The following is a 14,155-nucleotide window of genomic DNA, read 5'->3' as shown; positions in this document are numbered from 1 at the left end:
ACAGCAGCTTTCAAGAATACAAAAAATAGAAAATTACAAAATGTTTACATGTATGTACACATATACTAAATAGTAAGAATATATAAAAATTACAAAAATATAAACAGTTAAACCAAATATTGCAGTTATTAGAAATATTGCACAAAGTACAGCAGTAAAGTGCAAAGTTACAAAAAATTACAAAAGTAAAAATTACAAAAATATAAACAGTATTTATAGATGAAGTTAACCAAATGCACAGTTATTAAAAAATATTGCACAAAGTACAGCAGGTACAGCAGGTATTGCACATAATTTAAAAGTAATTGCACAGAGAAGTACTAAAAACCAAGTGAATTATTGTGATGGTAATTGTCTACGTTTGGGACGGTGCTGGTTGTATAGCCTGACAGCAGAAGGAAGAAAGGAGCTGCGATGTCTCTCCTTTGAGCAACGCGGGTGAAGAAGCCTGTCGCTAAAGGAGCTGCCCAGTGCAGTCACAGTTTCATGCAGTGGGTGATCAGTGTTTTCCATTAAGGATGACAGCTTGGCCATCATCCTTCTCTCCCCCACTGCTTCCACCGAGTCCAGGGTGCAGCCCAGGACAGAACTCGCCTTTCTAATCAGTTTATCCAGTTTCTTCCTGTCTGCTGCTGTCATGCTGCTGCCCCAGCAGACAACACCATAGAAAATGGCCGATGCCACCACCGAGTCATAAAAAGAGCTGAGAAGGGCCCCCTGTATTCCAAAAGAGCGGAGCCTTCTCAACAGATAGAGTCTACTTTGGCCCTTCTTGTACAGGGCTTGTGTATTATCTGACCAGTCCAGTTTATTGTTAAGGTGAACACCCAGGTACCTGTAGGAGTTAACAATCTCGATATTCCGTCCCTGGATGCTCACTGGTTTCAGTGGATGTGGTTTAGACCTTCGAAAGTCCACCACCAGCTCTTTTGTTTTGCTGGTGTTGATCTCAAGGTGGTTCTGTCCACACCAGTCCACAAAGTTCTTGGCGAGTTCCCTATACTCACTGTCGTCTCCATCCAGGATGTAGCCAACAACAGCCGAGTCATCGGAGAACTTCTGAAGGTGACAGGTTGCTGTGTTATAGGTGAAGTCCGCGGTGTAAAGGGTGAAGAGGAATGGGGCCAGGACTGTCCCTTGTGGAGCCCCAGTGCTGCAGAGGATTGTGTCCGAAACGCAGTCCTTGAGCCGCACATACTGTGGTCTGTTTGTTAAATAGTCCACTGTCCATGTGGTGAGTTTATGATCCACCCCTGCACTCTCCATCTTGTTCCTCAGTATAGTGGGCCTGATGGTGTTGAATGCACTAGAAAGGTCAAAAAACATGATCCTCACAGTGCTTCCTGCCCTGTCAAGATGAGAGAGGGATCTTTGAAGAAGGTAGATGATTGCATCATCCACCCCAATGCCTGGCTGGTAGGCAAACTGTAGCGGATCCATCGCTGGTTTGACCAGTGGGCGGAGATAGTCCAGAACAAGTCGCTCCATGGCCTTCATCAGATGAGAGGTCAGTGCCACTGGTCTATATCCATTTAAATCAATGGGATGTGTAGTCTTTGGTATGGGCACTACACATGATGTCTTCCAGAGGACTGGAACTCGCTCCTGTTTCAGGCTTAGGTTAAAGATGACCTGGACTATCCCACACAGCTGGTTCACACAGTGTCTAAGGAGCCCGGGGTGGATGCCGTCAGGGCCAGCAGCCTTCCTCACCTTCATCTTCCTCAATTCCCTCCTCAAATGGTGTTTGTAGAAGATCTGTATACGGTTTCTTATAAACACTTCTAATCTAATTACACTATTAATGTAAGTTTAATAGATGAATTTATTTCATTTACTGACTTTATTAAGCAGCACCACATTTTACTTTTCTACTCTAATTATAGTTAACAAACATTTTTTACATTTCTCACATTTTTCTACTGTCCCTTATTTACACACACACACACACACACACACACACACACACACACACACACACACACACACACACACACACACACACACACACACACACACACACACACACACACACAGAGAGAGAGAGAGAGAGAGAGAGAGAGAGAGAGAGAGAGAGAGAGAACTGTGTTTAGGTGTGTGGGAGGGTTATGCAGGTACAGGTGTGTGTAGGTGTGTGTATGAAGTGAAGTGATCAGACGCAGTACAAACCCTCCACACTGCAGGTAAGATTCTCTGTAACTCTACAACCTTTATTACATTAAACTTAATTCTAAATGAAAACATGATTATTTTTATTGTTTTTAAGTTTGCTTATGGTTAAATAAGTTTAATTTAATTAGGGGTGTACAAACTTTTTTATGCTCTACCAAAAAGAATATTCACTTATAATTATTATTCGTATTATTAAATAGATGAACAGAACACTAAAGACTGAGCTTCTAATACTGCAGCTTCTTTATAACATGTGATGCTTTAAATATTGAAGCAAATTACTTGAAATAAACTGAATTCATACAATCGTGACATTTTAAACTGCATTTCCAGGCCTGAAAAATCATTTTTATATAAATGATAAAATTTTAAAATATAAATGATAGAATTCACTCTTTTATGTATATATATATATATATATATATATATATATTGTAAATTACTGATCAGGTTTACTGATAGTTCTGATCACCCTGTTAGTTCCATCAGTGTTTCATTACAGTCTTACTCTTAATTTAGTAAACAGTTTGTGGTTTGGGACGCAGCCTGTGTAATGAGCATGTTCTCCATGTTTAGGAGTTTAATTACATGTGGTTGAGACACGAATACTAACAGTACTGTGTGTACAAGCTAAACTGAATGAGGGTTTAATATACAGATTCATTCAGGCTGCAAAACAATCAACACAAACCTCTGACATGAGCATGCCAGTCCAGCAGGTGGCGATAACACGTCATCATATTTACACAATACTGAACCTGTGCCCCATCAGAGAGATGCTGACTGACCCCTTCCCCAAATTCACCCTCCCATTTCTCTAATTGGTCTCAGTGGTTGTTAGTTGATGATATAAAAAATTATTGTGGAGATTCTGTCACGCTTAGATCTGTCTGAAGATCCCAGTGAAAATCCTCCAGAACTGCAGCTGATCTCCAGCACTGAAAAATAAAACCATGTTTTATATAATCCCTGTTCACTCTGCTCAGATATTAATAAGAACAATAAAATAAAACTGTTTATATACAGAATATTCCTAAACTACTGTACAGTTTATAAATCTGGAGAAAACTGAAGAGATGAAAACAGGATGGTGCACCAGGAGAACATTTGTGATGAATCAGAACCTGATAATAAAAAGATATCATGATTTTTATTTGTGCTTTTTTCATTTCTGACATTTGCACTGATATTTTTATTTAGAAAACCTTAAAGCATCAGATTTTCTTTCTGCTTCTCAGTACAGAATGTGGAGGAACAGGTTCTACAAACTGGCACCACTCCCTCACCCCTCACCCCCTCATTTCCCCCTGTCATTTCTAAAATGTTACGTATCTGCATTTATTCATTTCTAGATTTCTCTCATTTTTTCCGTGTTGTTTATGCCATGCTGAGTGAAAATAATAGAAACGTTTTATCTGCGTATCTGAATGTTTGGAATCAGATCTGTATCAGGGTGTAACTGCAAATATTTTCTGTGGAATCTTAATCACTGTGAATTTTATCTCTGATCTTTGGGGTGGAACTTAATGAAAACAATCTTATTTTTAACAGCAGTAACTGTAATTTGTTTACCAAAAAAGGTTTAGTAAAAGTTCTTTAGGCCTAAATACTGTACACATCAACTTTTAAACCACTAAACAGTAATTACTGAATATTTATTTTAGCCTGTGCTGTTATACAGACATATTACAGTTGTGTGAAGTCTTCTGTTCTTGCTTCTAGCTGGGTTACAAAACTAATAATACCTAATTTAAGATTTAGAAAATTAAATATTGCAGTAATTTTTCCAGCTCCGGATGTTTAATTTAGCTTGAATTTGTTGCCCTGTAGATGAAATGATGGACTCAGGTAATGAACCTAAACACGGTAACACAATATAATGATTTAAACACCCAACAGAAGCAGAAGAACCCCAGTGAGGATCGATGGAGCATCTTTAAGATGCCAGCAAACACAAACTACAGTTTAACAAACCAAGAGAGAACAATAATAAACATGAAAAACACAGAAAGAGGAAAAATCTCTGAAACTAAAAGTGTGTTTGTGTCTCTAAAACACACAAAACTGTTTAATGTGACACTGCAACAACATTCTGACTAAACTCTCTTTTTTTTCTTTGACTTTCTCTTCCTCTCTTGACTTTTCTCCAGAATTCATTTAGATACTCAGTCTTGTTAAAGTTTAAACACTTATTTTAGATATTTTAGTTATTTTAGTTTAGCTTTGGAAAATGGCGTCTGTCACAACTGACAGTAACGGTCGCGGGTGAGCGCAGAGCATTCTGGGAAGTGTAGTTTCTAAAGCAGTATTTCATAAAGAACTACATTTGAGTCGTCCTGTGTCTCCCTCTGCTGGCTGATCTCGGTATGACGGACCGTTAATCTTACAGAATAAAAATCTTGGTGAATGTGGCTGAAGTTTCCTCACAATGTGAACAAGGAAACTTTAATAATTCAACACACGTGTGTGGCTTTGTGTTAGAACCTGAGACCTCCGAGGCTGTTTTACCAACAAATCTGTCACTGAAATAAATCCAGATCTCCAGATTATTTTAAGTGTTTTTATCATTCGGTAAATTGAAAAACAACAGCAGATAAATATAAACTACACTGTTATACTTTTCTCCCAACTGGCTTTTCTGGCCAGTTTTCCAGATATCGACACTGAACCTCGGGACTGTTTGGTCTGTAAGGTTTGTGGCTCTGTGCAGCATTTCTATTAGATGTATGTGCATAGCAGTCACTGCTTTATTTTAGTTTGTTTAATTATAACTTTTAAAAGTGAAATTGCTATATGTAGCGGCATACATAACTAATGAAAATAACTTTTATTATTAATAATTTACTTATTTATTGCCTCTTTGAATACTGGTATAATTGCAGTTTTAAAATAGAGACGCTGCAGTACCAGCGCTGTACACCAGGAGGTGCTGTCGTTTACAGTTAAAAAACACTGGGCTATAATATTAACGACACCGTATCAACTGTAGAATCGGTTTTAAATCTAATAAACGGATTTTATAGAACTGAAATTTGATAATAAAAGAAATTGTTTAAATCTTTATTCAGTGGCATCAGGAAAATGATGAAAGAATAATTGTGTTATTATTGTTGTGTTACATTTCAGAATGATTTGATTTGTATTTTTTCTTAAACAGCTTCATCTTAAGAGAACCAACATCATGGCGACCGGTGCGTTTCATCAAAACTAAACTAAAACTATTTTTAAATAATTATTAATATTTGATCTTTAGTGATCTTTCATTGGAATGACTTAAGTTCTTCATAAATATATTAAGCAAAAATGATGATTATTATTTTATTTTCTTGGTTTGAAAGTGGACCGTCAGAAGGTTTTCCACACTACGAAGGTCCGGACTACGCTACGTAAAGATGGCAGCTGGATCCGCAGGACCGACGAGGCCCCGGAGCAGCCGTGGTGAATCTACAACAAATACATCCATACACCATCACATCTATCATTATTTACCTGCTTAAATATACATTATATGATCAAAAGTATGCGGACACCTAACCATGAGCTTACTCCAAAACCATGGGCATTCATATAGAGTCGCCCCACCTCCTTTGCCCACCATAACAGTCTCCACTCCATTTATACAAGACTTTTGAATTTCTGCCTATTCAGTCAAAATAGCATTTATGAGGTCTGACATGATCAGGGTTCCAGTTCATCCAAACGTTGTTCAGCTGTGCTGAGCTCAAAACTCATCAGTACAAACCAGGTTTTTATGGACGGTCCTGCTGGAACAGAAATCAGTTACTGATCACTGAGTTTATACACTGGTTAGCAGCGACTTTTAATTAATGAACATGGTAAACGAGGTAATCTTCAGGTGTCCACAAAGTTTAGGCACATCTAATCAAAATGAACCGCTTTTATTTACTTTTATCTGTTTACAGTAAGTCTCCGGTCTCCATCAAACCTGATCGTTTATCCTCGATGGAATCCAGTCCATCTCGTGCTCCTGCTCCGAACAGTCCGACCCCCCAGACCCCCGCCCGTCAGAGCCCCGCCCGTCAGAGCCCCGCCTCGGCCCAGGACACACCCACCTCACCCCAGTGGAAGGAGAGGAAGGGCAGCTCGTACGTGCTCTCAGCAATGAAGAGGTTTGAGTAAGTATTTACATTATTTACATTAAGCTGTTACACAGACTGTTTAGACATGTCCAGTTCCCCCCACTGTACCTTCACGTCATCCATGCTGGCCGAGAACTTGGACGAGCGCTACTTGGGCAGCTGTTTAGCGTGTAGCTCATTATCGCTTTATTGATTATTACTAATTCACTATCACTAAACTCTAATGTAACGTCAGGCTTCGTGTTCAGAAGGTCTAGTGATCAGAATCGAAGACACCAGAGAACAAACACCTGCAGCAGAAGAACGACTGAAGTTAACCTGCAGAACCAGAATATTATTACTGAAATATTGAGGCGTGGTGCTCCGGGTGCTAAACGGCTGCAGCTCTTGTACTTATATTTTATATATGGAGCTGAAATGTCGGAGCCATTACAGCGTTTCTGTTTCTCTGTCTGTGGTTTGTAGGTCTGAAGGTTCCTCTGGTCTGACACAGACAGATGCAGCCAGAAAACCTGAAACAAGCAAAGACGCCGCTGACGTTAAGCTAGCTGAGGCACGAGCAGATTTAGCAAAGACACCTGAGCTCCACACACCTGCAGCTACAGCACCTGAAGTTAAAACACCTGCACCTGTACAGGAAGTGAAGGCGCCTGTGATATCACCTGCACAGGAAATGAAGGCACCTGTGATGTCACCTGCACATGTACAGGAAGTGAAGGCACCTGTGATATTACCTGCACAGGAAGTGAAGGCACCTGTGATGTCACCTGCACATGTACAGGAAGTGAAGGCACCTGTGATGTCACCTGCACATGTACAGGAAGTGAAGGCTGCTGTGGTATCACCTGTACAGGAAGTGAAGGCACCTGTGAAACCACCTGCACCTGCACAGGAAGTAAAGGCACCTGTGATACCACCTGCACAGGAAGTGAAGGCACCTGTGGTATCACCTGCACAGGAAGTGAAGGCACCTGTGAAACCACCTGAACAGGAAGTGAAGGCTGCTGTGGTATCACCTGCACAGGAAGTGAAGGCACCTGTGAAACCACATAAACAGGAAGTGAAGGCTGGTGTGGTATCACCTGTACAGGAAGTGAAGGCACCTGTGAAACCACCTGCACCTGTACAGGAAGTGAAGGAACCCGTGATGTCACCTGCACCTGTACAGGAAGTGAAGGCACCTGTGGTATCACCTGTACAGGAAGTGAAGGCTGCTGTGATAGAAACACCTGCCGCAGTGCAGCCTGCAGCGTTAGCATTTGCAGCGTCTGTAGTAGCGACGGCTCCAGGTGACTCAGTGAGAGAGGAACGCTTCACACCTCCTGTGTTCAGGTCACCAGCAGCTCCGCCCAGCATCACCAGCTCGTGAGTTCACCTGAGGTCACCTGAGGTCACTCATCACTCTGTTAGATGCTTTAAGCTAATGCTAATACCTTTCTTCTGTTTGTTGTTAGCACTGCTGCTAATGTGCTCTGCACCTTCTGTAACACGCCTGTGGAAGGAAACGTGAAGATCTCAGTCAACGATCCTCCCATCTGCTGCCACGCCCACTGCTTTAAGGTAAACACTGTGTACACCAGCGCATCAGCAGCTCAAGCTCAGGGCTTTGTGCTGTCATGTTCTCAAACACCGACCCATTTCTTTATGGAGCGGTGCCCACTGGTACTGCCAAACACCCCTGCTGAGCAGCGGGGGCCACAGTTACAGAATAATGGAGGTATAATGAGGTTCTGTGTGTGTGTGTGTGTGTGTGTGTGTGTGTGTGTGTGTGTGTGTGTGTTTTAACAGTGCACTATGTGCGCTAAGCCGCTAGGTGATATGAGCTCCTCCATGTTCCACCACAGCGGGAGGATCTACTGTGAGAGATGCTTCGATCAAGTTTTCTTTAATTAATCCATCACAGCTACGACCAATCAGAAGCCTCGGCGTCGCCACTGCCGCATCAACGAACCGTGTACCCACAGCAGTGTGGCAGCGCTGGACTGTAAAATCCCACCGTGGATCGACTTAAAGCAGAACTGTGTTTGTGTTTCTGATGAAAGTTTCTCTTTAATGTAAAATTTAACATGAATCACGTTTAATTACAAATAATCTGAATGTTTTCAGTGTCTTTAATAAAAAGTACAAATCAGAGCTGCTGAAATTCTGTTTTTATTGTTAAAATAAATATAATAATAAAATCACATTAAATGAATAGTTAATAACACGAGCGGTGAGTGTTTGAGTCCCTCAGCGCTGATCTACACACACACAGAGACGCCGTGACTGAAATCAAATCTTTATTAAACTCTTATTAACACGTCTGTGTGATTCACTCCATTATTCTTCATTACTGATTCAGATTTAAGTTCATTTTTAATCCACGCAGAACAGAAACACGTTAGTGGGGTTGATGTAGCACCGTCGTCGAACAGATTCACACACACACACATGCACACACACACACACACACACTCTCTCTCTCTCATTACACAGGAACATTATTAGATCTGCATTTTCTCTCTCACACTCATGAACAGCAGCGCTTCAGTTAAACCTTTTATAATAAACTCTGTAATATAAAGAGTCTCAGTGTGAGAGAGAGACAGGGAGCGAGAGAGAGAGAGAGACAGGGAGAGAGAGACAGAGAGAGAGAGAGAGACAGGGAGAGAGAGACAGAGAGAGAGAGAGAGACAGGGAGAGAGAGACAGAGAGAGAGAGAGAGACGGGGAGAGGGAGAGAGAGAGACAGGAAGAGAGACAGAGAGAGAGAGAGAGAGAGAGAGACGGAGGGAGAGAGAGAGACAGAGAGAGAGAGAGAGACAGGGAGAGAGAGAGACAGAGAGAGAGAGAGAGAGAGAGAGACGGGGAGAGGGAGAGAGAGAGACGGAGGGAGAGAGAGAGACAGGAGAAGATGTTATAACACAGTAACATTAGTGATTAATCTTCACTCAGAGTCACACCCGGTTAACCCCCCCCCCCCCCCCCCCCCCGTTTACACGCCTCCACGCGGAGAACCTCCAGGTCCTCATCAGCGCTTTCTCCAAGGACTCGGTCGCCATGACAACGCGACAGCAAGCTCGGCGGCACGCATCAAAGAGGAGACCCGCTGCCTAGCAACGGTGTGCCTAGCAACGGCACCAAAAGAAAGCATGGCCGAGCCTAGCAACGGATCCCCTTGCTGCCCAGGAACCTGAGAACGGCGTAGTTATAGGTGGAGGCCACGATGTACAAGATCTACAGAGAAGCACAGAGAGGGACGAATTAGAACTCCTGCAGGTACAGAGGAACGGCTGAGAGGGTGAACGGGGCAGAGTCTCTCACCAGGGCGAGCAGCGTGACCCCGGCTCCGGCAAACGCAGTGATGAAGAGGTCATAGGTCACGTAGAACTAAACCACACACACACACACACACACACACACACACACACACAGTTTATTCACTGCCCACATCACATGATGCACTGGTACCAGTCTGAACAAACCAGTATAGAAATGCATGTGTGTGTGTGTGTGTGCGTGTGTGTGTGTGTGTGTGTGCGTGCGTGTGTGTGTGTGTGTGTGTGTATGTGAGTGTGTGTGTGTGTGTGTGTGTGTACCTCTGGTTCTTTGCAGATGTTGGCCATGGTCATTCCACACACTTTTCCAGGTGTGGCCTTCCAAGGGAGCAATCCTACACACACACACACACACACACACACACACACACACAGTTACAGAGGTGTATTATTCCATATGTATAAACTATATGGTCAAAAGTATGTGGACACCTGATCAAACGCTTGTTAAACCTTCCAGTCCAGACCTGTGGGCGGTTCCACCTCTGTCTCCTCTCATCTGGGCTTTCAACCCGAATGTTAGAGTGTGTGGGAATTTGTGCCCATTTAGTGTACAGAGTGTTTGTGAGCTCAGGCACTGATACTAAATGAGACGGCCTGACAGTTTGTGGATGGGGGTGTAAGAACGGAGAGCTGTAACACACACCGTACTGCCGCGGGTCCATACACACCCAGCCGTGCTGAGTCAGGCTGGTGGTGGTTTCAGACAGGATGTTCACCGTGTAACACGTCTCAGCCATGTTGAACAGGAAGTACACCGGGACGACGGAGAAGGCGAAAACCAGCAACCAGATCACGGCCAGGACGTACGTCACCACGATAAACTACAGAGAGAGAGAGAGAGGAGCGTCACACACCTACACAAACAACCATCACTGATAAATCATAACACCTCATGATGGAATTAAAGACTCAAACACACCGTCAGTAACTACAGCACAGTAATAAACGTAATAATAACACAGTATTAATAGTAACGATGGAGTTTATTTACGGTGAGCGAGAGGCAGCGGCTGCACTGAGTGCTGCGGAATTCACCGAAGGTTTGTTTAATAGCGCTGGTGGTGTAAAATCCCTCGGCTAACAGCAGGATCCCAAACAGGAAGAAGAAGGAGGCCAAACCGTAGATCACGTACTGAAAATACTTCACACTGCACACACACACACACACATACACACACACATATACACACAAACACACACACACACACACATATATACACACACACACACACACACATACACACACATATACACACAAACACACATACACACACATACACACATATATACACACACACTATTAGCATCAGTTATCTGATTACACAAAACAAACATAAGCATCACACTATAATACTTTATAATAATAATAATAAATGATAAACTCTCAACTGCCACTTTATTAGGAACACCCGCTCAGAGCATCAGATGTGATCTGGTTTGAGTTGGTTTGAGATTTTCTCAGAACTCAGAGTGAGGAACCAAAACTCATCCGCTCAGGTCCTGAGCTGGTGTACGGGTGTTCCTAATAAAGTGCCCAGTGTGTGTGTGTGTGTGTGTGTGTGTGTGTGTGTGAGTGTGTGTGTTACTTACAAGTCGGCGAGCACCTCGAAGTCCTGTTCGGAGCGGGCGAAGTGTGTGTGTGCGAGTGTCTCTGCATGCTCGAGGGCCTGGTGAGCGCCCCCACAGAACAGCGCCACCCCGGCATAGCACAGCACCGTGGCACTCAGGGTAACGTAGGGCACGGCGCCAAGGCAACGCACGCAGCTGTCATAGCAACCTGAGAGCGAGGAACACATCAACATGGCCAACACACACAACACACACAACACACACACACACATCTGGAGCTAGCAGCACGCTCACACTGTATATTGGATATACACACTACACACACATGATTTAGCACACAACACACTCACACACACTTACACACTCATAAACACAGTGTGAATGGGTCAGTGTGTAAATCTGATTAGATCATCAGCAGCACCAATCACGACCAAGCACAGCCCTACACGGCCAATCAGAATCAAACACAAACAGAACCGACACACAATTCTACACAACGATTCAGAACAGTCGCCCTGAGACACGGAGTAACACAATCCCACCGGCCAATCAGATTCCTCCTACGGAACTATCGCCAGATCAGTTTTATACACGACAGCAACACCAGACACGCCCTGTTTATTCATTTCTTTATTTATTCAGTCTAGTCGTGTTTAACTGCCACCTTGCTCCCGCTGCTGCCCCCCCCACCACCTCAGAGGGACCATCATGCACCTCCTCTAACATGTGCGCTGCCACCTGACCGCTTCTTTTCACCTGCCAGAGGCGGAGTCTCACAGACCACACCCAGCTCTCATACAGGCACCTCCACCTCCCCCCCCCACCCCCCCAGGCCGGTCGGTAAAACACCTGAGAATCAAACTCAGATCTGTGCGGTGCTGGTACAAGTATGTTTAATGCACGACCTCCTGTCAGCCAATCAGAAATCAGGATTCGTTCTAATCTGACATCATAATGCGAGTGTAATCATCATCATCATCATCAGTACAGAGCAGAGAGGAAATAAAACCAGGTACACACATCAGGTAACGCTGTAAAAATACAGTACAATCAATCGTTTACTATCTTTTATAAACTGGTTTAAACATTGCATTAAATAATGCAATAAATTTACATCCAAGATAAAAAACTATTAATATTATTCACATGTTTAACAATTTTAAAGACTGGAACAACGGAAACTATAAAAGAATGCTATAATAAGGCTCAGGACCCACCCTGATCCTGATCAGATTCATCGATTACTGATGATTGACGACTGAAATAAATAAAGATTAAAGAAAGTTGGTCATACAGCTCAAATGACTTCATTTCCCAGAATGCCGAGCGTGTGAATCAGTGACAGAACCAGAACCGAATGCTGATGTTAGCATTAGCGTTAGCATTAGCAGTAAGTGAAAGCTGTGTTCAAATCTCACACCTAAAACTTTACACAACCAGGGCTGCTTCACCAGGAACATCTTCACCAGCTACAGACCCCAGGAACGTTCTCCAGTCCAGACCAGAGCTTCAGCTCTCAGAAACACCAGCTGCACACCTGAAGGTCTGGGTCAGGTTCAGGAGGACTGAGGAGAACTGAAGATGTTCTACAGAAAGCTCTCGGCGACAGTCGTGACACTTTAGACGCTCCAAAGACGAACTCGACTCAGATCTTCTGCTGCAGACGCACCCAAGAACATCTTACTCCAAAAAGCTCCAAAAAAGCTCCAGAACTTTAGAGGAACATTCACTGATGTTCTAGTCTTGATGATGCACCAGAAGCACCAGACTCTGACTGCAGAAAATCTCCTGGCTCCAGGATGGAGAGCGTGTGGCTGCTGATGCTCTGGAGGACGTTCCAGACTCGGAGTTCAGCCAACTGTAGCGCTGCAATCAGGAGCTCCAGTCAAATAATGCAGCGTTCAGGTCGGAGACGCGTCCTGCTGTCTCATCGCTGACTCCACACCTCCACCCGCACTGGCACTGGGTGGAGCCACCGTGTGTGTGTGTGTGTGTGTGTGTGTGTGTGTGTGTGAGATAAAGCTTCACTGTGTGGTCAACAATAGCTTTTGTAGCATTGTTTCAAGACAAAAGACTGTCGGTGTAACACACACACACACACACACTCGCGGCTACATCACAGTCAGGCTCACACTGGCACCGAGCGGGCATCATGAGGTCAAGGTCACAGTAGGCACCTCACTTCAGGGGTCAGCTGAGGTCATGAAGTCACAATCTACGCTAATGTGTACAGTGTGAACGTGTCCCAAATCACAACGACCATTTCCACAGTCTACGTCTGCAAGAAAAAGTTTGTGCACCCTGTAAACTCCACAAGGGCTCAGTAACTACAGGCATGTCTGAATCAAAAGTATGTGGACACCTGAAACACAGTGTATTTCATCACAGTCTCACCATTTAAAGTGTTTCTTTACTGTGAGTGAATAATTAAAGTGTAATTTAATAAAAATAATAAAACACTCAGCATGAGGCGACTTGGATTTTCTTGCTAACTTTGTTCCATGTAATTTTTAACAGTCACAGTCAAACTAGCCCTGTGTATATGGGCACAGAGAAGTCACCAGCTGTGAGCAATCATAATCAGTAATGAGGTATCAGTACCTGTGGTCATGCTGCACCTACACAAACAACTTCCACTGACTGGAACAAAAACTTTACTTTTGTACCATTAAACAAACTACTGGAGTCACGCACTGCTCTCTGTTATTCACCGTCTCTGTGCAGCGCTGTCGACCAGCCAGCAGAGGTCACAGTTACAGCAGTGATGAGGAAACCCTTCAGCCCGCTCTCCCCAAGACATTCAGCCAATCACATCTGTATAAGCGCCCGATAGGATGATAGCACAGCTGAGATTCAGTGGTGAGCTAGCGTGTTAGGCCTTTGCGCCACTTTGGCTGCTTTCTGATTCTAATAAATCTAATAAAAGATCAACACAATCAAATATGATTTATTTTAAATATAACCTGAATATAATAAAATATAAACCTGAATTAAA

The 14,155-nt window shown here is 43.4% G+C and overlaps 2 protein-coding genes across 3 annotated transcripts in view; one reads left to right on the top strand and one right to left on the bottom strand.

The window, feature by feature from the left end:
* The first annotated feature begins 5,319 nt into the window (after positions 1 to 5,319).
* Positions 5,320 to 8,510, top strand: si:dkey-125i10.3 (calphotin). The gene is made up of 6 exons (XM_062988992.1): positions 5,320 to 5,363; positions 5,511 to 5,610; positions 6,096 to 6,308; positions 6,738 to 7,637; positions 7,727 to 7,832; positions 8,061 to 8,510. Exons 1-6 carry the CDS (start codon positions 5,354 to 5,356, stop codon positions 8,163 to 8,165), a joined length of 1,434 nt encoding a protein of 477 aa, XP_062845062.1. The 5' UTR covers positions 5,320 to 5,353; the 3' UTR covers positions 8,166 to 8,510.
* A 718-nt stretch (positions 8,511 to 9,228) lies between these two features.
* plp1b (proteolipid protein 1b) overlaps positions 9,229 to 14,155 on the bottom strand; it is a 5,585-nt gene continuing 658 nt past the window's right edge. Inside the window, exons 1-7 of one of the 2 annotated variants that reach the window (XM_062988993.1) lie at positions 12,581 to 13,221; positions 11,182 to 11,368; positions 10,583 to 10,739; positions 10,235 to 10,412; positions 9,850 to 9,923; positions 9,575 to 9,640; positions 9,229 to 9,487 (exon numbers count right to left, since the gene is read on the bottom strand). In XM_062988993.1, the coding sequence (XP_062845063.1) occupies positions 9,413 to 9,487; positions 9,575 to 9,640; positions 9,850 to 9,923; positions 10,235 to 10,412; positions 10,583 to 10,739; positions 11,182 to 11,368; positions 12,581 to 12,620 (777 nt within the window). In that variant the 5' untranslated portion in view covers positions 12,621 to 13,221 and the 3' untranslated portion in view covers positions 9,229 to 9,412. Of the gene's footprint in view, positions 9,488 to 9,574; positions 9,641 to 9,849; positions 9,924 to 10,234; positions 10,413 to 10,582; positions 10,740 to 11,181; positions 11,369 to 12,580; positions 13,222 to 14,155 lie in introns of those variants that run through there. The other variant, XM_062988994.1, reaches the window with a different exon arrangement.

The sequence above is a fragment of the Trichomycterus rosablanca genome, chromosome 26, assembly GCF_030014385.1.
Source record: "Trichomycterus rosablanca isolate fTriRos1 chromosome 26, fTriRos1.hap1, whole genome shotgun sequence".
NCBI lineage: Eukaryota > Metazoa > Chordata > Actinopteri > Siluriformes > Trichomycteridae > Trichomycterus > Trichomycterus rosablanca.
The sequence above is the reverse complement of the archived record's forward strand: the minus strand, read 5'-3'. Positions and strand labels throughout refer to the sequence as shown.